The 25,384-nt window shown below is 35.9% G+C and overlaps 1 protein-coding gene across 3 annotated transcripts in view; it reads right to left on the bottom strand.

Annotated features, from left to right (window-relative positions):
* The window catches only part of SMG7 (SMG7 nonsense mediated mRNA decay factor), a 91,344-nt gene that overhangs the window by 14,923 nt on the left and 51,037 nt on the right, over positions 1-25,384 (bottom strand). For 2 of the 3 annotated variants that reach the window (XM_021682774.2, XM_021682775.2), the window contains exons 1-11: positions 24,076-24,105; positions 21,661-21,778; positions 19,826-19,958; positions 11,206-11,377; positions 9,927-9,998; positions 8,959-9,109; positions 8,442-8,577; positions 4,114-4,276; positions 3,408-3,564; positions 2,261-2,331; positions 736-796 (exon numbers count right to left, since the gene is read on the bottom strand). In XM_021682774.2, the coding sequence (XP_021538449.1) occupies positions 736-796; positions 2,261-2,331; positions 3,408-3,564; positions 4,114-4,276; positions 8,442-8,577; positions 8,959-9,109; positions 9,927-9,998; positions 11,206-11,377; positions 19,826-19,958; positions 21,661-21,778; positions 24,076-24,082 (1,241 nt within the window). In that variant the 5' untranslated portion in view covers positions 24,083-24,105. Of the gene's footprint in view, positions 1-735; positions 797-2,260; positions 2,332-3,407; positions 3,565-4,113; positions 4,277-8,441; positions 8,578-8,958; positions 9,110-9,926; positions 9,999-11,205; positions 11,378-19,825; positions 19,959-21,660; positions 21,779-24,075; positions 24,108-25,384 lie in introns of those variants that run through there. The other variant, XM_021682776.2, reaches the window with a different exon arrangement.

Raw genomic sequence — 25,384 nt, 5'->3', positions numbered from 1 at the left:
CTAATAGTTTAAGTTGCAGGAGGCTGAGAAATGACTGGGAGTGAAGCAGGGTCACACACTAACTATACCCTTTTAAGAAGTCTGATGATGAAGAGAAAGGGCAACATCAGAGAAAGACGGGGTTGTGAATTTTTAAAAAGAAAAGGTATACCCGAATGTTACTAGGCTACTAAAAGAAGTAACTGGTTCTTAAAAAAATAAAAAGATACTGGAAACACAACAGAGAGAGGGTAACAGGTAGGGAGGCAAGAAGGGGTAGGATCAAGGACACAGATGAGAGAGTTACACTTGAAAAGGAATAAAGTTATTCCTCTGAAAGGAGAAGAGACAAGAATGACTGTAAAAACAGTTTTATCATCTTTATTGATATGAAAAATGTCAAGCAATATCCTTTGGTTTACATGCAGTTCCCATTTTTGAGACTTCCCCTCTAATTTCAACAAAGTATAAAACTATAAAAAAAAATCCAGTGTATAAATATCACTTGGGAGAAGCAATTTTCTTTTTCTTTCCTTTCCTCCATATTTGTAAAAGCACTTAGTATTGTATTACACAGTAGGTAAACAGATGACATATACAAATCCATTTCATATCAAAAACTTCTGCTTTTAGTTGCTGTTAGGAAAATAAGGCAAAGTTGGGATAAATCAAAGTTTCTTCTACACCCAAGCCTGATTTCCATTTTAATGCTGTAATCACTGGTAATGAAATAAACCTCATTCAGCTGCCACCTACCTGAAAGAAGGTCTCAAAGCCAAGAATCCTTGTAACTCAAACTCCTCTGGAAGTGGTGTAGCTACAGAAAGGCAGAAAGCAAAGATTTGTAAACATTTTAATTAAAAAACTGTTATTCAGCAGAATGTTGTTCACTAAATGAAGGAAATGACAATCTTCTATACAGAAAAAAAATGCTATCTATAATGCTCAGAGTTCTCTGCTCTTCTCTACAGTAATCCTGGTAACAGAACTCATCTATCAAATTCCTGCAGGTTGCCTCTGGGCCCTTGACATTGTCCTCTGCTACTTACCCACTACTGAATGCTGAGGAGGATGGAGATGATGGGACCTTTTTTTCCCTAGCAGCCTTAAAAATTCATAGCCTCAGATCCAGTAATCCCATTGTTTAGATTATCTCCTTGTTACTCAAAGTGTTGAATAACAACACCGACATCACCCAGGAGCTTGTAAGAAATGCAGAATCTTAGGCACTATTCCAAACCTACTGAATCATAAACTGCATTTTAACAAAATCCCAGGTGATTCATTTGCAAATTAATGCTTGAGAAGCACTGATCTGATGAGAGTAAAATAATCAGAAAGGAGTCAAACTATAGATTGTTCAGTGCAGAATTATTTATACTGGGGAAAATTTTAAAGCAAATAGACAATGATTAAATACATGATGCATATCCACAGGGCAGAATTATCATGCAGCCAGTAAAAATCATGTTTCAAAATGTTCAAATGGCAAAGGAAAATGCTAGCAATATAATGTTAACTTTAAAAAGCCCAGGCCCAGGGGCGCCTGGGTGGCTCAGTTGTTAAGCATCTGCCTTCGGCTCAGGTCATGATCCCAGGGTCCTGGGATCGAGCCTTGCATCGGGCTCCCTGCTCCGCGGGAAGCCTGCTTCTCCCTCTCCCACTCCCCCTGCTTGTGTTCCCTCTCTCGCTGTGTCTCTCTCTGTCAAGTAAATAAATAAAATCTTTTAAATAATAAACAAACAAACAAACAAATAAATAAATAGCAGGCCCAAAGCTTATCAGATATCAATCACAGGCAGGTGTATGTACACATAAGAAAAATGTCCCAAGAAATACACTATCATGTGAATAGCACAAAGTATCTTTGTATGAGAGAACCATGGGTTACTCCTGTTCTTAATGTTTGAATGTCCAAGATGTTCTATAATAAGCAGGTATTACTTTAACAGAGTAATGCTGTTCACATTAGTTCCTTTAAAAAAAAAATAGTAAGAATGAGGAGGAAGGGAAGAAGACAGAAAGAATTTAAAGGTATTGCACTCTTTGGACTCCTATTCAAATATAGCTAAATAGGAGAATATGCTGCTCGAAGAACTGGAAGAACATTACCTCTACTTCCATCCTCTTGATCATGATGAGTACAGAGTTCGAAGTCACTTCTGAGATACACTGAACTTGAAGTCAAACACTTAACAAAAGCCTGTTTTTTCTTTGGCCTTAAGCCTAGTATTAGTGATACAGAACAATGTCAACAACATAAGATTAAGGTAGCCCTTACCATTAGTACTTGAAAGATCCTCTTCATGGGGATGGAAACTATTTAGAAGAGAAATTAGCCAGGGCCAAATGCTGTAAATTAAAGAGACATTTCAGACTTTGTTTAAAATAGAGAAAACCAGAACACCAATAAGCCATGACAGTGTTATCTAAGGGCCTAGACTTTATGTATTTTTCCCCTTGCTTCAGCATTTTAAAGGCTGTATGATTTCCTAAAACCTATTTTCAAAGATGTCTAGATAAAAGATACACAAGAAGGGTCAAATTTGCACAACAGAGACCTACTACTGTAGATCATTTCCCAGGCTCCTAATGTAACAATTAGTGAAAATAATTGTTAGTTTTAAACACTGATAATTGATACTTACTGAGAACACACTGACTAGAGAAACAACATACTATGTTTTGATAGAGCTGTCACATTCATTATGTTATGGAACCCACTGCTAGTTCTTAATCTGTGACAGGGTATGGGTAGGGTACACCATAGACAAATTACATTCTCTATTCAGAATATGCCTTTTTCTTTATGATACCAAAAAATCCACATATTGTTAAAATATCAAGGTAAACTGAAAGCTTTCATTTGTCACTGTAAAATCAAAAGCTCCTAAGAAACATCAGAATTATTCTGAGTAGAGATTACAGAGAAAACGGTGAGAGCCAAAATAATTTCCAATCTTCTATGCTCAAAACAAGCAAATATGACTCAAATCGGGTGTTACTCTAAGGCAGTATCAACAGTATCAAACAGAAATAATGGAAAAAGTAAAAAATCACTTCTCTTCATCTTATAAACAGAAAATTGGAGCATATTGTAATAGGTAAGAAACTGGTTTTACTTCAATTTCACTTTGAAATGTGAAAAATGCTTTTCCCCATGATGGCAGCCAGGTATCGGCGGGGGAGGGGCAGAGGAGACGGGAAACACAGGGAGCCAGAAATCCTTAAGACTGTGTCTCACATGAGAAATTCAAACAAACAAATGAAAAGCACGCAGAGGTCTTCAGTTCAATTTCCAGAGAGTAGGTGGAAAATACAAAGTCTTCCATTGTTCAAATGCTGTGTTTTAGGAAGCAGTTTCTACATATCTATGAATATCAAACAAACAAAGCACATAAGCTAATATGAAATTGTAAGACACTTACTACTGTCTTTCATCCACCACTGCCTCCTGAAAGACCCTGGGTCTGAGTCTCAGCCAGTCCATGGAGACCTTGACTGCAGGAAGGGGATACGCATTGTAGGACTCCTCCTGAGACTTGTTCTGGAGAGGACACTTGCACAGGATGCCAAGAAAAGACACTTAAAGAAAAAATGTATTTAGGAAGCATAAGATATTTGAAACTATGTACCAGTCCAAATTAAACTATCATTATAAGCCTTCTGCTGTAGCCTACTTAACACAAATACCTCATAGCTTTTTTCTAAAAAGGCATTTTTTCCTATGTTAAAAATGTTACAGGGGTGCCTGGGTGGTTCAGTTGGTTAAGCATCTGCCTTCAGCTCAGGTCATGATCCCAGGGTCCTGGGACTGAGCCCCGCATCGGGCTCCCTGCTCAGCAGGAGCCTTCTTCTCTCCCTCTCCTGCTCCCCCTGCTTGCGTGCTCACTCTCTCTCTCTCTGTCAAATAAATAAATAAAATCTTAAATAAAAGATGTTACAGATATAGTTGATGAGGGGAATGTGAGTAGATAAAAGGACAGAACTTAGGGTTTAGGCCTCCTGATTCAATATTAGGAAATATAGGACACATTTTCATATGTCACTAGTACTCTGTTACAATGATGAAAATGCCTAAGATTATGCTTTCCAAAGAAGACAGCACAGAAAATTAAATGATTTAATACTTACTAAAGAGGGCCAGCAATTGTGTCCAACACAGCTGCTCATCTTGGCTATAACTGTGCTGCTCCGTTTCATTGCTAAAGTCACGAAGGTGATGAAGTTGAAACAGGTTAATGACAGTGACGTGAACTAACTGCTGAGAGTTGAAAGCTTTTTGGAATAGCAGCCTCTGTAAAAGACAACAGAAATACTGCATATATTATCAAGAACAGGAGCCACTTTCCACACAAGAATTAAACTGGTGGTCTGCATTTAGCCACATGACTAACAGAGCTATGGATGAGTAAATGTCTCCACCCTTAATCCCAGCATTTTAATCGAGTCTGATGTGGTCTGATGTTTCTCATGCTGACTCTTTGCCTTGAAAGGAATTAGCCCAGACACCACAGAGCTCTCTGAGCTGTTTTTCACAATACTTTTCCCTGAGAAACTGCGTATTTTTTAATATGATGAGGAAAAAGTTTTGGGTATCAGTTAATAAATGTATACATCTTAATCCATCAGAAGCGGTTTTATAAGAAACGCATACATAGTAAAATATTAAGTTGGAATCAATGACTAGAAAGTAGATGTACACAGTAAAAAGGAAAATTTCAAACTAAAAGACTAAAAAATGTTTTTGAACTGTTGGTCATACGTACATAAGTTCTACATAAAGTATGACTTCCAAAATCTGTCATAAAGTTTACTCTTTCAAAGGCTTGACACATTTAAAAAAACTTATTTATAAATGAGGTAGATAGCAAGAACCTACTTTGGAACACAGGGTAAATAATATACTAAAACAATTAATAATGTGTTATAGGCAACTTCTACAAATTATAACACTGACATTTTCCCCTTTTAGAAAAGCACATGCATGATCTTCACCATCAAATTTTTTTTACTTAATAACTACGTGTTGTTCATAGCAACCTGCTAAACAGGTTATTATAAGAAAGAAATCACCTAACTATGCTCTCAGCTGTGGCCTCAACTTACTCACCCTTCTACCTTTAGCATCTGCAGTAATTTTAGCTTATTCCCATATAAAATATTTTTCAAATGCAAGTCCTAACCAAACTGATAGCTACTAGAGATGATATCCTGGCTTCACATTTAACCTACAGCCAACATCCTTCCCTCTCAGGAAATGGATACCAATGGGGATTCACTGTCACTAGCCTTATGGTGGGAAACAGATAACCTTAATTACAGTTCTACCAGCAGTGAGGAGATCCTACCATCTCAGAAATTTAGAGCTGCCTTTGTCCAGCCCCAAAGATGTTTTTTTCTATTTATATAAAGAATCTGAAATATCCAGAGTAAGTTTTATGATTCTATTAGCAAGGTCTTTTACATTATTATGGCAGAAAAGTATAATTCAATTCCACTTAAACTACTCTCTCTCTCAGCCTCCTTGCCATCTGCCATGCCAGTATATACATCTAGAATGCTTATTCCTTTTCCAAAGGCATCAAGCATTTTTCTTTCCTTTCTTTTGTAAAACATCATGAAATCGTATCTCTTCTTCAGATTTCTCCCATGGAAGTTCTCCTTCAATCTCTACATCCAACCTTTTAGATAAATTGACCATTTACACAAATACATAATATTGGCATAAAATGAGAATATTAGCTTGTATTTTTCAAAAAGCATTTTTTTCTTATGAGTAAAATTTAACAATGTATCTACTAATCCACAGGCATTTTATTTTAGATGGCAATACCCAATAGAAGACAATTACAGCCCTTTAAGGGATTGTCAAAGCACAGACTTTGTCTTGCTCTCCCTTCTATCTCCAAGAGCCTAGAAAAGTGTATGGTACACAGTAGGTACTCAATAAGTACTTAGTGAAGGCATAACCCACACCTTTGTAAGTAAATGTGTAACTATTTGGTTGTAATTTCATAAAATTTAGATTGCACTGTAGTAGGTAGAGCGCCTCACCAGGAACAAAATCAGATCAGAACTGACACACTGTTACTCAAAGATGCTTTCAATAGGGATGCCTGGGTGGCTCAGTTGGTTAAGCGTCTGCCTTCAGCTCAGGTCATGATCCCAGGGTCCTGGGATTGAGTCCCACATTGGGCTCCCTGCTCCGCGGGGAGCCTGCTTCTCCCTCTGCCTCTCTCTCTCTCTGTTTTTCATGAATAAATAAATAAAAAATCTTAAAAAAAAAAAAGATGCTTTCAAGAGCAGTTGAGGAATATACTGAGCTAAATACCATGAAAAAACAGCACATAGTCTCATTTCCTAAACCCCAGGCCTTAAATCTTTCAATAAACCTCAACCTAGGAGCTAATGATTGCTAGTTAGACAGATACACTGAAGTTTACATGTAGATGATACTAATCATCTACATATGCTTTAGAAACACTTTTGAATATTTGCTCAACTATGCTAAAATTTCATTCCAACAATGTTCTTCTGATGTTTCAGAAATGAGTAAAGTTTAAAATAGATCTGCCTCATACTATGTTTAACTTCAGAGTGTTGGAATGATACTTCAAAGTGTATTTACAACTGCCCACATAACCCCCCGCAACTTTATATACAGAAATACATATTTGAGGGGCACCTGTGTGGCTCAGTCAGTTAAGTGTCGGACTCTTGGTTTTGGCTTAGATCATGATCTCAGGGTCCTGAGATTGAGCCCCAAACTGGGCTCCACCCTCAGTTGCTCAGGGTGGAGTCGCTTGTCCCTGCCCCTCCCCCCAGCTCAAGTGCATGCATTGCATGCTCTCTCTCAAATAAATACATAAAATCTTAAATATATATATATATATTTGAAGAGAATATCAGTGTTTGAGGTTGAATCGAATGCAAAATGACTAGATTCTAGACCAGAATAACTTACATAGAGAAGATTTCATTAAGGTAGTTTCCCCCTCTCTCCCCACTTAGGAAGTATATCTTTCATAGACACAGAGCCAGGAGCAATCTCAAGAGGTCATCTGGTCCAATCCCCTGCTATTTTACAGAACTGTACCTAAACCATCCAAGAAAGATGGCTGTCAACCTGACTTTTAAGTCCTCAAAAGAGAGAATCCCCAACAACCCCCTACGGATCTCTTTTTTAAGATAGATTTAATTTCAGTTCTGACCTCAGAAGAGACAAAGATAATTTATTTTAAAATAATCCTTCATATATCTGAACACTTAAAATAAAACTATTTAGATTTGTTTGTTCTGTCCAGGCAGAAGAGCTTAGGACATAAAAATTAGCTGTTCCTTTCATGCACCCGACTCTATAAATCATGGGCTAAAAGTTTAAATAGGCCACCAAAAGAAGCAGAAAACAGGGGACTCTAGAAGCTTATTTTATTTTTTTATTTTATTTTTATTCTTATGTTAATCCCCATACATTACATCCTTAGTTGTCTAGAAGCTTATTTTAAAACAAACTATTTCTCTTATAGTTATTTAGTACAGTCTCTTATACATAAAAAGTGTCAACTGCAAAAATGATTACCTGCAAAAACTACTTCACGTTGACTATATTTGGTTAATTTATGTCTCTTAAGTATCTAAGTTCTACAATCTCTGGAATGTGTTACTTTTATAATACTTATAAAACTGTAAGGCAGTTATAGACAATTCCCCAAGTGTTTAGATACCCAGAAGTAACCAACTAATATAAAATGTTCTTTAGACTGTCTTGTTCGCTGTTGACCCCAGTGACTAAAACAGTGACTGACACAACAGGCAGTCAAATTATTTGTTGAATAAATGAATTAAAAATAAAGTTAATATTTAATCTTGACTCCTGCCATATTTTACATATTATACTACATCTAAACTGTTAATTTAATATACTAATAAAAGATCATTTTCATATGAACAAAGGTTACTTAATTTTATCTCCTTACACAAATTAGTAAAATATAGTCCTGTTGAATCAAATTCTCATTCCTTTCCTTCAAACTACCACAAATCCCAATGGATCAAAGCACAATGAGAATAAAGAACTAGGTTTACAGAATGGAAATATTATAAAGTAGGTACGAGAAGCCTACCTAAGAATATAAAAACCATCAAAAGTAGTACTTTCAAAACTGAGAAAGAAAGGTGCTTGATCTGAGAAGGAAGGAAGGAGTTGTTTTTTCCCACTTGGGTACCTTCTGCCAAATGGCAGCTACTTAGTGAAAACACTGCTGTGATGTTTCTCTAAAGACGGTATCTCTGTTTAAATTGAGGGGATGCTGTATGCAAGAATTCCATATGCTTCAAATTTAATTTTACCCAACAGTTCACAGTTAAATAATGACATAAAAACTAGAAGTCAGCTTCCCCCAAATCTTATGCTTCCTGATTCAGACAAGACAAAAAGTTCTCTATTTTTAAAATCTAACCTTAAACTGTTCTTCCAATTTCTCTCGAAGAGGGCTCAACTTTTCCAAGCTCTTACTCAGGTACACATGACCGTGGAATTTAATAAAGGCCTTGATGAAGTCAGAAACACCCCATTTGGTTTTCACTTCATCCCGGCTGAAATGAAAGAAAAATTTTCATGAATCTTAAGCAGCAAAATGGCTAACACCTCTTAACAGAGGTTTCAGTCTGCAAAAACACATTATTTGAGCACCTGATACACAAGGAGAGGATTCTGCATCTAACTTTTCATCTGCAACGCACTCAGATGAGTCATCAGTATTCAGCAGCCTGTACTCCTCTACTAGGAATAAATCAGATGCAGATTGCTTGAAACTCAAGCAACAACTACATGCAACACTATTAAAATATATCTGTGTTTTTAGAAATTAGGCAAACAGAAGAGAAACACAAGTAACTATTAGTTCTCGCATGCCCAAATTTGACAGGTGAAGGCTACCAGATTACACCAACTCCTCTTGGAAAAGTCAACCCTACCTTTCCAGTGCTTTAGAAAGTGCTTTTTGTAGATTAGTGGAGGCAGCTGGGAAAGGAAACTTCACAGCGATGCTTCTGCAGTAGTAGAAAATTGTGGTCAGATGGTCTCCTTTGGAAGAAGCTAAGATAGCCAACTGATTATAAGGCTGACCTAGAGGAGAAAGTGAAGATTCTGAAGTAACCCAAGATGTACAATCTTGCCATCAGAATACAGATGATCAGTTTTTAAACCGTTAAATTAATAATGGGGAATATTTTATAAAGTAAATCTCATGATTACCTCATTACAAATGGGCATAATTTAAAATAGCACACTCCCACGACAGCACATACTATGTTTAGGTTAAAAAGCACATAATGAGGGAAGAGAGCACTATTAAGTTTAAATAAGACTTTAGAAAGGGCTAGACAGCAAATCTTTTTGGCTTTTTGGGCCTAAGAGTCTCTATGGCCACTGGCGCAGGAAAGCAGCCATGGCCATAGGAAGCCGTGCACGCACCGCCACCCCTGCTTCAAAGGGCTCCTTCAGAATCAAGAATTTCAATGTGACTTAACACAAGAATCATCGCTAATTCCGATTCTGAGGTCATCAAAAGACAAAAGCCCTGTCTTTTAGGTAATAAAAAAATAAATTTTCTAGTAAGAAAATGGTGGTATTAAGAGATAATTATTCTATAAGTAGTTAAGGAAGCCAGAGTTGTTGAAACAATTTTAGATCACATTAGGAGATATTCTATTTATACTGGTTTACTGACAATAATCTTATTAAAAAAATTCATTTCTGGTTATATAGAATATACAATTAAAAGAATATGACCACAACTCCAAATCAATCAATACCAAATCCCCAAAACTCAATACCAAAACCCCAAAATCTTTTGCTTTCATAAAACTTGGAAGATCAACCTTGAGTTATTTTCCATATTGTTATAAAGTCATCCACAAGTTGACATAAGAGGCCCACTCACCATTAGAGGGGACAAGCTGAGCTGCATGCCTATAGTAGGATTCTGCCTGGCTGGTCTGGTTTCTGTATCGAGCTGAGAGGAGAAAAAAGAAAATTTATTTTAAAAACAAGCAAACAAACAAATAAAAAACTAGTAGGGTAATATTTCCAAAGCAACTATAGGTTTCAGTTCTAAAGATAACAAACACATTAAAATTAATTTAAGATAATTAAAGACAGAAAATACTTTAAAACAAATTAACTATAGGATTATGTGTGAAGTGTCCATCTGGCCTTCCCTATTTGGGACATTCAGCATGTAACCAACGTTAAAGCTTACCTAGCCCCCATTTTCAGGTCCTCCAGTGTCATGCATCACCAGCTCCCACTATGGACTATGCTGGTGACCTGGAGCCGGCCCACAAGAAGGGGTGAGTTATATGGCACTTAAAAACAAAACAAAACAAAAAACACTATACAATATGATCTGAAAGTTATGTATTTCTTCAATATCTTATAAAGTGATTTTGAAAAATGCCTCATACCTACTGCAATATTAAGTATGTGTGTGCACAGGATACACTGAAAGCAAAAACAACCTAAATACACTATTCACCGAATCTCCGTGCAGAACTTGGTGCTTACTTTGATGTGACCCCTCATGGAGGTCAATGATTTATGACATCAAGAAATCTAAAATCTTTGAACTTAAAGCAGTGATGTTCTCCATTCCTTGTTATTTTAGGACAGTTGAAACATAATCCTATAGTTAATTTGTTTTACAACCTTTTTAGGTTAGCCTTAAAGGGATGAACAAGGATAAATTACAGAATACTCCCAGATAAAATATATAAAATAGAAATACAAATTTAACTGTAAAAAGGAAACAATTTAAAAAGAGGTTTTAATACACTGATAGGAAGGAAAGAAGACAATCTAGCTTCAGAAGGATTAACTTATAAACCCTGCAATTCCAAGAGTACAGACTTTTAATTTAGAAGATATTATGGCACCACTTTGAAAAATTTAGCTTTAATTACACTTTTGCTATTCACTTGCCTACATCTGCATGAGTCTGAATAAAACTTAAATCTTAACATGAAAGCTGACACCTTCAAGATCCTTCGCCAATCCCAAAATATTGAGAAAATTTAAGTTCTTTAATATCCATTTGACAGTTTCCTCTTATAACTATCTAAATTGTGTGTGCATGATCAGTTTGAAGGAAAAGAGTTTCCTTCTATGACTACTCCAAAGAAAAAGATGACTGTATTAGCGATTCCTTCACACCACAGGCTCACCAATGTCTCCAAGGTGGACGAGGCAGTGCTGGCAGATATAGGAACAGGAGCTAGACTGTGGCTTCACTATGGCGCTGGTATGCGTCTGTTTATTGCTGATAATTCCCAATTGGGAAGACTTCACACGGCATGGTAAATCTACATTAAACACTGTACATAGTTCTTGTAATAACTACAAGGAAAACATGAACAAAATTTAGTGATAAGTCAGAACTGGTAAGTCAGAAGTGATCTAAGAGTAAAGTTTGTATACTTTAACATGTGTACCTGATATCATATACAATTGAGACCTGAGCAAAGACTCAAAGAAAATAGCATCGGATAATTGGTTACATTTATTATAAATCGTATCTTTTAAATTCTCAAGTATTAGAGCAATCTAGAATGTGCATCTAAAAGGAACAGAGGGGGGACACCTGGGTGGCTCAGTTGGTTAAGCATCTGACTTTTGGCTCAGGTCATGTTCTCAGGGCGTTGGGATCAAGCCCATGAGTTGGGCTCCACACTCAGCAGGGAGTCTGCTTCTCTCCCTCTGTCCCTCCCTCTTTCTCTCAAATAAATAAATAAGATCTTTAAAATAATAAAAATAAATAAATAAATAAGTAGAAGGAACAGCAGGGCACCTTGGTGGCTCAGTCAGTTAAGTATCTGGCTCTTGATTTTGACCCACGTGGTGATCTCAGTGGTCCTGAGATGGGCCCAATGGTGGGCCCGGCCCTCAGCAGGAAGTCTGCTTGGGATTCTCTCTCTCTCTCTCTCTGTCCCACCCCCTTTCTAAAATAATGAATAAATAAATCTTTAAAAAAACAAAAGGAACAGAAACATTATTTAAAAAAACTTTACCTAAATAGGGTATTCATTCACATTCAACAAGCAATTCTAAGAAATCATCTATCTAGTATTCCTCTTAGGAACACATAAGAACCAGGGCTCTTGGGTGGCACAGTCGGTTAAGTGACAGACTCTTGGTTTCAGCTCAGGTAGTGATCTCAAGGCTCCTCGCTCAATGAAGAGTATGCTAGAGATTCTCTCTCCCTCTCCCTGCCCCTCCTGCTTATGCTTACCCACTCTCCCTCCCTCTCTCTCTCAAATAAATAATCTTAAACACACACACACAAAACATTAAAGATTGGGTGGTTACAAATATGACTTAAATGCAAGCCAACATATCTGTCAGACTTTAGGAATTCCTTGAGATAGACATTGACAGATTGATTTTTTAAGCAGGTTCCATGCCCAACATGGGGCTTGAACTCACAACCCTGAAATCAAGACCTGAGCTAAGATTAAGAGTCTGACACTTAACTGACTGAGCCACCTAGGTGCCCCCTTGAGATTTATTTTCTTAAGCCCTAGGTCAGTTCATATCTTTGCATACATAACAGATCTGATGGTATTACAGATCTGGAAGGGACTTTTGACATTATATAGACCACCCATTTTTTCCTTTCTCCTTTCGTCTATTAAAGGTACCACCTCTTGGTCAGAACTAACTCCTCTGTCTGAGCATACCTATTTCATTCTTGTCTGCCTCCTGCCTATCATCCTCTCACTCTTAAATTTACTTTCAGCTTCTCATGCTTCTTTGCTGTGACCTATAAATATCAAGCATCATCTACAGAAAACAATAATAAAACCCCCAAACCAAACACTCTCCCCCTTGACCTTAGATTCCTTCTCCAGCAACCTTCTAATGTCTCTTCGTCTTCTTACCAAACTCCTTCAAAGGAAAAGCTATCCGCTTTCTCAGTTCCTATTCACTCCTTAATCCATTATGATCTGCCTTCCACACAAACTCTTTTCCCATCCCACCACCTACCACCACTCTACTGAAACTGTTGTCCATATGACAACCAGTTATCTAATAAACAAATACAATGGACACTTTTCAGTCATCATCTTATTGGACCTCTTTGTTGCATTTAAAACAGTTGACCTTATGGCTGATCACTGAGCTTTGCCAGTTGTTTTGTTTTGTCTTACCAATCATTCCTTTTCAGTCCCCTTTATTCAAAGGCTTTTCTCCCCCCACCTTGCTCCCCAAGGGTTTCATTCTTGGCTCCCACACAGTTCTTTGCATTCTACTCTCATTTATTCAAATATTTACTTACAAATATATTCATTCAAATATTTGGTTACCATGGTAAGCAACAGAGATAAGAAAATCTACCTTCTTAAAGAGCTCACAGCCAAATGAGCAAGATAGGTAAATAAAGTGGGGGTGGGGAAGGGAAGAGGCAGGGAGCAGCAAGGGATATCAAACATGATAGCTAGCATAAGCCAACAGAATAATCTACATCTATAGTCAATATTATTTCTTAGGTTATTTGATACATTTGTCTCACTTATCCTTGTGATAAACTAGTAACAATACAGTATATGTAGTTATAAAGCTCCATTTTTTCAGATGAGGATATGAAAGCAACAGAAATATCAAGTGATCTGACTAAAGTTACAGAATTAGAAATACCTTGATTCTATCACCACCCTTTCTAACATGTGCAGAATTCAAAATATAAAATAAGACATCCTCAGGACCCCCCTCAGGATTTGAAATGTCCCACCTTTTTCTAAGTTAAAAACCACTTTCATAACCAATACAAGTTCTGTATACCCTTTCTTACTAAGCACAGAAATTATCTATTTCAGCTTTACTTATACCTATACATTTGTTATGGGCAAGAAATTTGCTGACATCAAATTAGGTAAACAAGTTAAAGCCCAGAATGGTTACAGTCAGGAAATATAAAAGGCCAAGAAGTAACAGGAAAGGAACAAAAAATGGAAAAAACAAAACAAAACAAAACCCCCACACCGAAACCATATGATTGTAGAAGATGACAAGAAACATGACAGATGGTGGAGAATGGAGTTCAGTAGCTACTGAAAGGACAGACTAGAAAATTAGGCAAGACTGAACATCTATCAAGAAGAAAAAAGAATGTTCATGAAAAGTAAATCAAACATGGCTGGAGCATCATGTGTAATGTCTTCTAATAAAATTTTTGCCTGAACCCAGGGGCTGTAGATGAAGATACCAGAAAAGTTCCTGCTGACTCAAAGATTCTGGTGAGAGATGTCTAGTGGGTTTAGAGGCAGAAACAAGGTGGCACTGAAGAAGAGAAACAGATGTTTCATAAGTTGAGCAGAACTATATTTGGCAATTATTCTGTGAAAACTCTGTATTAAACTATTCCACTGCTCCTTAGCTCTTCACCCTATGCCAAGAATGGAGAACTAATGATGAAGGTACAGAATATCACCTTTTAAATTACTACAGAAACTTAATAATACTTTCCTTTTGGCTCTCACTTTTTTAGAGTAACAACTGTTTGTTCGGTTCTTTCATGTTTTCAAAAAACCTGTAGCAGAATGTTACATCTTTACTTTGGGAATTTCGTTCTGGCTTGAGGTACCATGCTTTAAATGGCTCAAAAAATGACAGCTAAGAAATAAAAACCATCTTCACAGAAAATACAACTTAGGATGACATGTATCAGTCTCTTCTCAATCCACTTCAATTAGACTTCTATCCCCACCACTTTACCAAAGTCACATTGCATCAAATCCAAGATACCATAAATTATAAGATGAACTATTATTTATCACAACATTGAGAGAAAAAAAAAAACACTGCCAACTGAACAGTGACTTACAATCTTTTGTGAACTTATCCCTGTTTTAGAGATGTTAAAATATGAAAAATATTTTAGAAATGAAGAAATACAGTATTTGTTAATGTCACCAGTGACTTCCGTGTTGTCAAATCTAATTGGTCACTTTTTAATCATCTTACTTGACTCCTCAGTAGCACTCAACAGAGTTGATCACTCTTACTCCTTACTGAAATGCTTCTCTCTTGGCTTCTAAGTCACCAGTGTCTGATTTTAGACTATTGCAATGGTGGCTCCACTTGTGCTAACCTGTTCTCACCTAGCCCTGTGGTTTTTAAAATTTATTTATTTAGTTAGTTGGTTAGTTTCAGAGGTAGAATTTAGTGACTCATCAGTTGCATATAACAACCAGTGCTCATTACATCATGTGTCCTCCTTAATGCCCATAACCCAGTTACCCACCCCCAACCCCTCCAGCAACCCTCAGTTTGTTTCCTAGAGTTCAGTGTCTCTTATAGTTTGCCTCCCTCTCAATTTTCATCTTATTTTTCCTTCCCTTCCCCTATGTTCATCTGTTTTGTTTCTTAAATTCCACATATAGGTGAAATTATATGGTATCTGTTTTTCTCTGACTTACTTTGCTTAGCATAATACCCTCTAGTTCCATCCACGTCGTTGCAAATGGCAAGATATTCTTTTTGATGGCTGAGTAATATTCCATTGTATATATATGCCACATCTTCTTTACCCATTCATCTGTCGATGGGCATCTGGCTCTTTCCATATTTTGGCTACTGTAGACATGGCTGTCATAAACACTGGGGTACATGTGCCCCTTCAAATCACTATGTTTGTTAGTCCTGTGGTTTTAAATACCAAACACTAATCTCAGACTAAATCAGGGTTCTTTATTGTAATCATAAAATTTACTCCAGCCCTGACCTTTGTACTGACTCCAAGTTTGTTTATCTAATTTCCTATCTGACATCTGCACTTAGATCTCAAATAGCCTATCTCATTTAACAAAAACATAGTTGCTTTCTCTATAGTACTCCCCATCTCAATAAATGGAACAAGCAGTCATCTAGCTGCTCAATCTGATAACTCAAGTCACCTGATAATTTTTCCCCCACCCTGATTTCACATATCCAGTCTGGTCCATCAGCAAGTCTATTGGCTATTCTTCAAAAATCCATCAATTTCTTTCCATTACAGGGGCATCCTAATTAGCTTCCATTCCTGAACCCCACTAATTCATCCTCCATACAACAGCCAGGATAATCTTTTAAAAATGTAAACTTTATTATGTTACTCCCTAGCCTCCTTTCCAATGGCCTACAACTACACCTAAAGATTAAAATTCAAAACTTATCTTGGCCTGTAAGGTTGCATAATGATCTGGACTTGGTCTATTCCCTCAATCTGGTGGCTTAATCTGCACTGCATGTGATCAAGAAAAATGTATAAAACATTACTGTTAGCAACACCATTAACTCTTTCAATGATCAAACCAAGACAACATGAAAATGCAAGTAAAAAGTCCTATTAATGCTAATATCTGAAAAAGTTTATTAACGCTTATTCTACCATTATTGTAATTGCTCAACCACTGCCTAAAGAAAGCAGGTGGAGAAAAATCAATGACTATAAAAATTTGAAAAAATAAATTTCAAAATTAGATCACTCATATATTTTCCTTATAAAATAATCTGAATGATTTTATTATTCCTCTAACCATAATTTTTTTTTATAAATACCATGCTCCCTCAATAAAAATGATGATTCTTGCTTTCCTTCCTTGCAGATTTGGTTCATCAACGTGCAATTAAAACTCTGGAAATGTGTTGCATATATATTACATCTTAAAAAAGGTCAAAAATCATGTTTCAAGGTGACAAACCAAACTATACAATGGCTATTATAAAAATGCATCGCAACATGGGGATGCCTTCCCTCGCCCCCCACCAGTGCCCCTACTTGGAGCCCCTACTGCTCCGCCTACTTCAGCTGTGTTCATTCACAATTCCAGGTTCTACTGCATAGGGAAGGGAAGGAAAAGAGATCTGAATCAGAATGAGACTGGAGTTTTAAACCTAGACTAGGTTTCAAAAACGGAAAGGCAACCAGAACGTTAGGGAATCTTTCTAAGAAGTTATGATGGAGATCTGGAACTCGACAAAGCACAGCTGGAAGTAGTGATGGAGGGAGGGAGGGACGATTATACGGTCAGGGTTATGAGTAATATTCCATTGTATATATATGAGTAATATTCCATTGTATATATATGTACATCTTTTTTACCCATTCATCTGTCTATGGGCATCTGGCTCTAACTGAGATTTCTCAACATATTGAGTCAAACTGTATACATAATATTATATGATTTTTCACCTGATAATACAATTTTTTCATCATCTTAAAAAATCTTCATAAATATCACTTATAATAGTTTCATAAATTTCCATTTTACAGATATGCCATAATTTATTTAATCATTACTCTATTGTAAGATATCGGTGTTATTTTCAAATTTTATGATTTAAATTATAATTTATATCTATTTGTTCCTTTACATATAAATACTATTGTCCTTATTAAATATTCACTGATCTATGGACAAAGAAAAAAAACTATATTACAAAAAAAAACAAAAAACCTGGTAACGTTAGGAAGCTCTCAATAAAATGAAAAAACAAAAGAAGAAACTGGAGATATTTGCCAAAAATAATGGAAAAAATTAGTATCTTTCATGTATAAAGAGCTCAGAAAAATCACCATGGAAAAAATAGGGTCCAAACAATGAACAGGAAAAGTAAATAGATGATTTATATAAAATACAAATATCTAATAGAATATGAATACAGTTCAACACTAGTAACCCAGACATTAAATTTTAAATGAAAAATTATTTTCCATTTATTAAATAGGAGTTATTCACTTAATCATTCACTTTTACTGAAAACACTTAACGCTGGCAAGCATGCATCAAGACAGACACTTGCATACAAAAATATAAATGATAATCTTTTGGGACAACAATGTGTATCAACAGTTTTAAAATTTCATTCATCCAGTGATTTCATTCATCATCCAGTGAAGAATTGTCATCATGAAATAATCCAATATTAGAGAAAATGCTTTATACACAAAGATGTTTATCAAACTGTTTAACAATACAAGGGAAAATTTACATTATGTTTATAAAGCAGATATAAGACTGGATATGTACAACTATGTACAAAATTACTAAAACACCAGAAGGATATATACTAAAGTAGTAATTTATCCTGAATGGGATAATTAAAAAATATTTTATTTTTGTGTAATTTCCAAATTTCTTGAAAGTAGTATGCATTATTTTTATAATCAGAAAGCAAAAAGAGTATCTATTAATGTAGCCATCTCTTCATTTAGACTGGATGCTCCCTTAAAGGAAAAGACTCTTTTCCCTCCATATCCTCAGTATCTGTATTGTACGTTACAAATAGTAGGCTTTCTTTTTTTAACTTTTTTTTTTAGATTTTTATTTATTCATTTGAGAAAGAGAGAGACAGAAGGAGCACAAGCAAAGCGAGAGGCAGAGGAAGAGGGAGAAGCAGACTCCCTGCTGAGCTGGGAGCTGGACATGGGGCTCGATCCCAGGACCTGGAGATGGTGACCTGAGCTGAAGGCAGATGCTTAACCATCTGAGCCACCCAGGCTCCCCAAAATAGTAGGCTTTTAAAAGCCACTTGTGGAATTAATCTCTAACATCTGCTTTAAGGACTAGTTAGTGGCATACCACAATCCCTCTCTCCAGAAGTATCGACTGCTACTGTTAGAAGTTGGCATCCATTTGAAAATGAATTTTGAGAATAAGAACCACACTTGAGTTCTTTCAATAATGAACTGTGAAGAATGTTTTAGTTTAAGTAAAACAAATAATCTCTATAAGACGATGGCTGGCTATGGGACAACTTCCAACACAAAGTCTTTTCTTTTCCTTTGTTCAAAGAAATGATATAACCAAAATGGAGCCAAAATACAGGTAGCAATGGTCAAGAAGCAACACAGAGAGAATGGCCAAACATTAATCCAAGATCTTCAAAACCTCATCTCATAAGTTATACACATTTTGTTAATTAAATTATGAATGCTACTACAAATGGATAAGATGAAATTTTCTAAAAGATTCTGCTTAAAGAAAATTCACTGTTCAAAAGATTTATTATTTTTTTTTTTAAAAGATTTTATTTATTTATTTGAGAGAGAGAATGAGTGATGGGGAAGGGGAGAGACAGTGAGAAGCAGACTTCCCACTGAGCAGGAAGACCTATGTGGGGCTCGATCCCAGGACCCCGAGATCATGACCTGAGCCGAAGGCAGACACTTAACTGACTGAGCCACCAAGGCACCCTGAAGATTTATTTATTCTTTTACCTTGCCTGACTTAGAAGCTATAGCAGGATGTAACCAAGGACAAGATAAGTCTCTGAGGATGATAAATAATGGCTTATTATTAAAATGGAGAAAAATCTACTCCATTTCTTAAGTAGCTTAATAGCATTTAAAGCCCCAGATAAATTCTACTGAACACATAATACTATGAAAACTCACTTGATTATCACAAATTTTGACAATTTCTTGCCCGGTACAACACAGCTGTTACTTTCATAATGACTATACCCATATGCATAAATTCACATTTGCTCTATAACCATTTATAACTGATTACTTCTGCTGTTTCACTAAGATATGGTGTTTCTACTCATTACCTTTTTTCTACTCACACAGTTATACCTCCAACCTTTAAGCCAAAACATCAACCTTTTTTGGTTGAATCTTTATTGTTTGAAAGGTCTTATGGTAAACAATTTGGGATATTTTTATTTATGTGAGATTATAGGTGATCAACTCCTGGATGGCGCACATAGTGGTAACAAAAAGCGTTTATATGAACAACAAGACATGTACAAAGAACATTCACAACTATTTCTAGAAGAATTGGTATACAATGCAGAACTCACCTGAGTATAGAAGCCACTAGCTGCCTCTAGGAACAGAGAAAGGTTTGCCTGAACTTCACTCCGATTCGGGTTTGCTCGATTCTTTGCCTGGCCTTGTAGTGTTGTGATCTGATTCTTAAAGGCATGATTCCAGCTGAAAACAAAATGTAATTCTATTTGGTATAGCAGTGACTCACTGGGCAGACACTGGTCCCCCTGAGAACAAGAAAGAACTGTTTGTTATAATTATAACTAGACAGTAAACCTGCATTAAAGTTATTCACTTATTTAAATAACTTTGTGCTCCTCTTTGAGCAAGACTAGACATGCAGTAGAATCCAACTGACCTTAGTAAACACTTACCAAATGTTCAAATAATCAGACTGTGGCTTCAGTTATTAATCTTTTAGAGCTACTAGAGTTAGAGCCTATTTAGGAATCCCAGTACAGAAACAGAACTACAGTGGCAAGACCAAAGTAAAAGTAAGCTATTAATGAACTGCCATGTATTATGTGAAGAAATAATTCTTTTTGAAAATTTTTTAAAAATGTTAAGCCATATCTCTTATTTCCATAAAATCTATTTCCCACAGTACTCTGTTCTAATTCTATTTAATACTTTTATTTCTCTTGGGGTTAATATTTTCTTGAGAGCTTGAAATATAAGCTCATTTTTTGACATTTCAATTCTGGCTATTTAAAATAGGAAAAAATACAATGCTGAAATATGGCATACCAAGATCATATTATAAAATGTCTTTCATTAATCAAGTTGTACAGAATCATTTTAAATTCAGTTATGGTGAAATACGGTCATTCCTTAACTTGTAAACCACAGGGGGGAAAACAGAACTAGGATGGAGGGAGAATATTATTGCCTTAATTAAAGGAAGCAAACACAGATAAAAGGTCCACAACCTACCTGGAAAGTACTAATTCTTTATCAATGTCAACTTTGAGACTCAAGAGCACTGGGTGTTTTTAATGGTTTATGAGGACAATCACTCCCTCAGCCTTTTTGATGACATTTTATCCGTGACTCTAATATCATGGAAATGGATTTTGAGTGGCTGTGATTAAGCTCTTTTATTACTAGAACTCCTAAAAAAAATAAAGTATCTAAGAAAGGTGTAAAAGATAGGAAAAACTAATTTTCACCATAACTTAGGGTAACAGCCATTGCTAAAGAGAATATTCTTAACTGATTTTTAGTTTTCCATCAGCCTAATATCCCTGTTCCAATTTATAAGGCAAGGCCTTCCACAAAAGGCATTTATTTACTCACTTGGGAATCTGGTCATCTGTCATTTCACCTCTCATAGAAAGAACAAGTGGAATAGCCTAAATATACAAAATCTTTCTTTAGTCTTATTAGGGGGGGGAAAAAAGGAAATACCTACTTATTTTATAAAAGGAAGAACTTCCCTTACAGTGCAAACATATTTTCCTTTGGGAGAAATTCATAGAATCACATTTACCAAAGAAGATTTATCTAAAGCTTACTACTGAACTTTTTTTTTTAGTCATGGCTTAAATGCAGGACTGAACACATACAGAAAATCCAAATACCGTCTCTTAGTACTTGAAATATATATAGATTTGTTTTTATGATATGCCCTAAAGAGACCTTAAAAACATTCAACTCCAAAGCATTTCTCCTCTTGACACCCAAGACTATCTGAAGTAATACCAATGGTTAAATGTTTTGTTCAAAAAACCCACAGGTGTAAGAATTTTTTTTTTTCATTGAAAGAGCTTACTATAGGTTAAGAAGAAATAACCAAATTGTTCTTTTCTATCCTAAAGTCTTGGTGATATCTTGATCTTACAGGGACATCCCAAATGATAATACTTACAGATCCTGTTCTACTTTCTTGTCTAAAGCGTATTCCAAATCAGTAACTAGCATTTTCTGGTACAGGTCCTGCAGAGCCTGCCTGGATGTCCAGACCTCGGCTGGACCCAGCTTAGAATCTGAGTAACAAAACAAAGACAAAACAGTAGATAGATAGAAAAAACAGATAGTTAAAATCATTATACCACACCAATGACTCCTTCCCTGTCCATTTCCCAAAGCAAACACCTGCTTTAAGTAGATACCATAGATTGCTGCAGTAGTTTTATACTACAGTTTCAAATGATTTTCACCTTTTGGCTAATGACTAAATCTGGTTTGAAATGTTTCTGCATTTGTCTTTTAGCTTTGAAATAACACAATGACATGAAATGACATGAATGGGCACCCTTTGCTTTAGTTTGGACTTCTATGTATTCATATCATAGGAAGTCATATGCCTCAGAAGTCACCCCATTTAAAATGACAGACTGCCAAGATGGTCTGTTTACTCTCATAACTGTATCTCTTTGTCCAAAGCAGCTTTTTTCTTTTTATTTTGAATCATTCTCACAACTGTCCTTACAGAATCTTCATGTCTGCTCACAATCCAGCAGCTGTTTGCACATTCTGCTGTTATTCATACTCTCTATATGTCAACCCAATAAAGCCGAAAACAGTGAGGGTTATTTTAATGATTGGTAAATTGCTTGCCAAGAAATTCTGTGTGCAATCCACACTTGCCATTTAATGTAAATGAGAATTCATAGCAGACACTGATTAAACTGCTCAAGAGGCCAAATGAGAGATTGGGTGCAAGATGAAAAGAAGTCAGGCTATGACTAAATGTAATACCCAATTGGGGCCATACTGTCTGCTAGAGTCCTACAAGACACATTAGCTCCTCCGATTACTAGGTTTATGAGTGCAATAATTGATGGTGAGCTGCCTCAATAGAAGAACCGAATAGCAGACTTTTCAATTAGGCTTCTGGTTACATTTAATATTTTGCTGCAGCACAATGGCATAGTTTTTACTCTTCTTTAAGTCTGCAAATAGAATCTCCTGGATATTTGAATTAATCCTCATTAAGAGTTTGCTGGCTACAAAAAAACAGGGTGTACTATCAGCTTCTTGGTCCCTTATTAGGTTTTTAATGACTAAATAAACAGATTTATAGATTTATTCAATCTTGTTTTGATTCATCGATGGCAGGGAAAGGACTATAAAGGATCATTAACTCTGATCGATTAGACAGACTATCATTTAAATTACTTAATAACCTAGTTAATGTTCTTGGGCAGTCAAATGTTCCTTATAAAAGCCAAACTAAGCCTACTTATTGAGGGTATTCAATACTTAAGAAAAAGTAAAAGGTATAGCTAACTTAATATTGCTCCACGTATAACTTTTGTCACATAATGTATATTATGCCTAACAGGACAATACAAAAGCTAATACAGTAGCTTAGAGCTGACACTGATCTCCATAGTATGGAAGATGGTAACAGTCACGTTAATAATGGGAAGAACTGAGGTACTATATTAAGTAAACCTGTTAAAAAGTGCTTTTAGCTTTTTTTTTCTTTTCCTTTAACAGAGGATAATGATATTACCCATAAATTCTTAAAACATTAGTATCAACATTTACATTAACATTAGACCGCAATGTTGAGAAAAAGACATCTAAAGACCCTATTTCTTCTTGATTATAAATTTTGGCCAGAATACTGGTTGTAATAGTTTAACTCTTCTTTATGGATTTCACTTCAGAAATAAAGTTCTTAAAAATTAGAATGAGATCCATTTCTCTTTTTACATTTTAGGACAGCATATGCTGCTATAGAGAGCATACTGATCACTACAAAGTCACTGTCATATATTTCCCAATTTTGAATAGTTGATCATCTGCTTCTTCTAGTGACTTCCAGTTATTCTTTCAAAAACACCTTGGTTATATAAATTCAAAACAAAAAAGGTAAGGGAGAAAAGAAAGGTGTCAAGGCAGCTCACTCAAGGACTTTTAGTAGGGTTTTCCTACAAATATTTTTTTCTCAAGGTCTATTTACTACTCAAGTTTGGGGAATTATAAACAGGAAGACATGAACCTAAAATCCTAAGGTATTTTTGTTTATATGGTATATGAATTCTCTTTTCTATGTCTTAAATTGATGATAAATAAATAGTCCATAACAATTAAATGATTATATGCATTAAATTAGGTAATATTTAATTCAATGTAGCACAGACTATATAAAATTCCTGATCATCTAAGTAAGAATTCAAAGTTCAAAAACAGTAATTATTAAAAGCAAATAGTAAGTTATCATTCCTTTTGGCAACTAGGACAGTGCAACAAGTAATAGAGGAAAGATGAGACCCTTCCCTTAATTTAATGGTATAAAATAAGTGTGAAAAACAAATGAGCCAGCCAATACCTGTCATGTCAGCCTTCAGGACTTCTGCCTGCCTAAAAAAAGGGAAGAAAGAACATCAATTAAAAACAAACTAGGCCTACTCAACATAAATAACACTGAAAGTTAGAAGTTAAGTGAAATCATATACTACATAAAGATGTATAGCACCTCCTTTTTATGTGAGGGTAGGACTAGGTCTTGGCAAACTAATGCCATTACTTAAAAATATACAGGGTCACCATGAATTCTATGAGTAGAGCTCACATTCTTGCTGTTTTCCTCCAAATCTGATATATTTAAGATAACATTAAATGACACTCATTAAACAAAAAATTTTCCCTCAATGCAGCCAGGAAATCCTATGTTTCTCAATTCACTAACCACTGTAACTATCTCAAACCCCCACTCTCCTCAGATGTTGATTTCTGACCTCTTCATAAGGCTAGCCCCGTATCTCAGCAAAAACAATGCCCAGCTGCCAAACCCTACATTCACACAGCCCTCTTCTTTCTCCTGTGACAACACTGGAGGCACTGCAACTCTTATTTAAGACCAGGAATTCCACGTAGGTAGGCTCTTTCTGGACTTCCTTTATTAAGGACTTCTGCTCCTTTAATTATTCCCTCCCTCTTTCAGTAATTTTGAAAACTTCCCTCTCTAGTGGATCCTTCCTTTTCTTCAGTATTTTAAACATGCCCAAGTCTTTCACAGGTTTTAAAAAACCTTCTTTCTGTCCTAGATTATCCTCCTCTCGCTGCTTCTTTTCTCCCTCTCAAATTCTTCAAGAATTGCCTATATTCAAGAGGTCCAAAACTGAACTCGTGACCCACTGCCATTCTGGGTTCTCTTTCTGGTGTTTTTACCTTACCAAATGTATCACTGCTTTCTAGTTGTAAAAGGCAGATACCTGGAAGTCACCCATGACAACGTTCTCCCAAAGCCCTGGTAATCTATCAACTCCAGAGAATTCTACCAACTAAATATATCTTGAATCTGTTAATTTCCCTTTATTTCTTATTCAGCTCCTCTTACTCAAGTTCTGAACCATCTCTTCCCTGGACTAATGCAAAGCCGCCAAAATTGTTTTCTCCATTTCACTCTTGCCCTATTTCATACTGTTCTCTCTGCTGCTATCTGAGGGACCTTTTAAAAATACAAATCTGAGGGGTGCCAGGGTGGCTCAGTTGGTTAAGTGTTCATGATCTCAGGGTCATAGGATCAAGCCTCGCCTTGCGCTCTGCACTAGGTGTGGACCCTGCTTCAGATTCTTGCTCTCCCTCTGCCCTTCCCCCACCTCTAATAAAAAAATAAATAAAAATACAAATCTGAT

Source organism: Neomonachus schauinslandi, chromosome 6, assembly GCF_002201575.2.
Source record: "Neomonachus schauinslandi chromosome 6, ASM220157v2, whole genome shotgun sequence".
NCBI classification, from domain to species: domain Eukaryota; kingdom Metazoa; phylum Chordata; class Mammalia; order Carnivora; family Phocidae; genus Neomonachus; species Neomonachus schauinslandi.
Note: the sequence above shows the minus strand (reverse complement) of the source record. Positions and strands in the feature narration are given on the sequence as shown.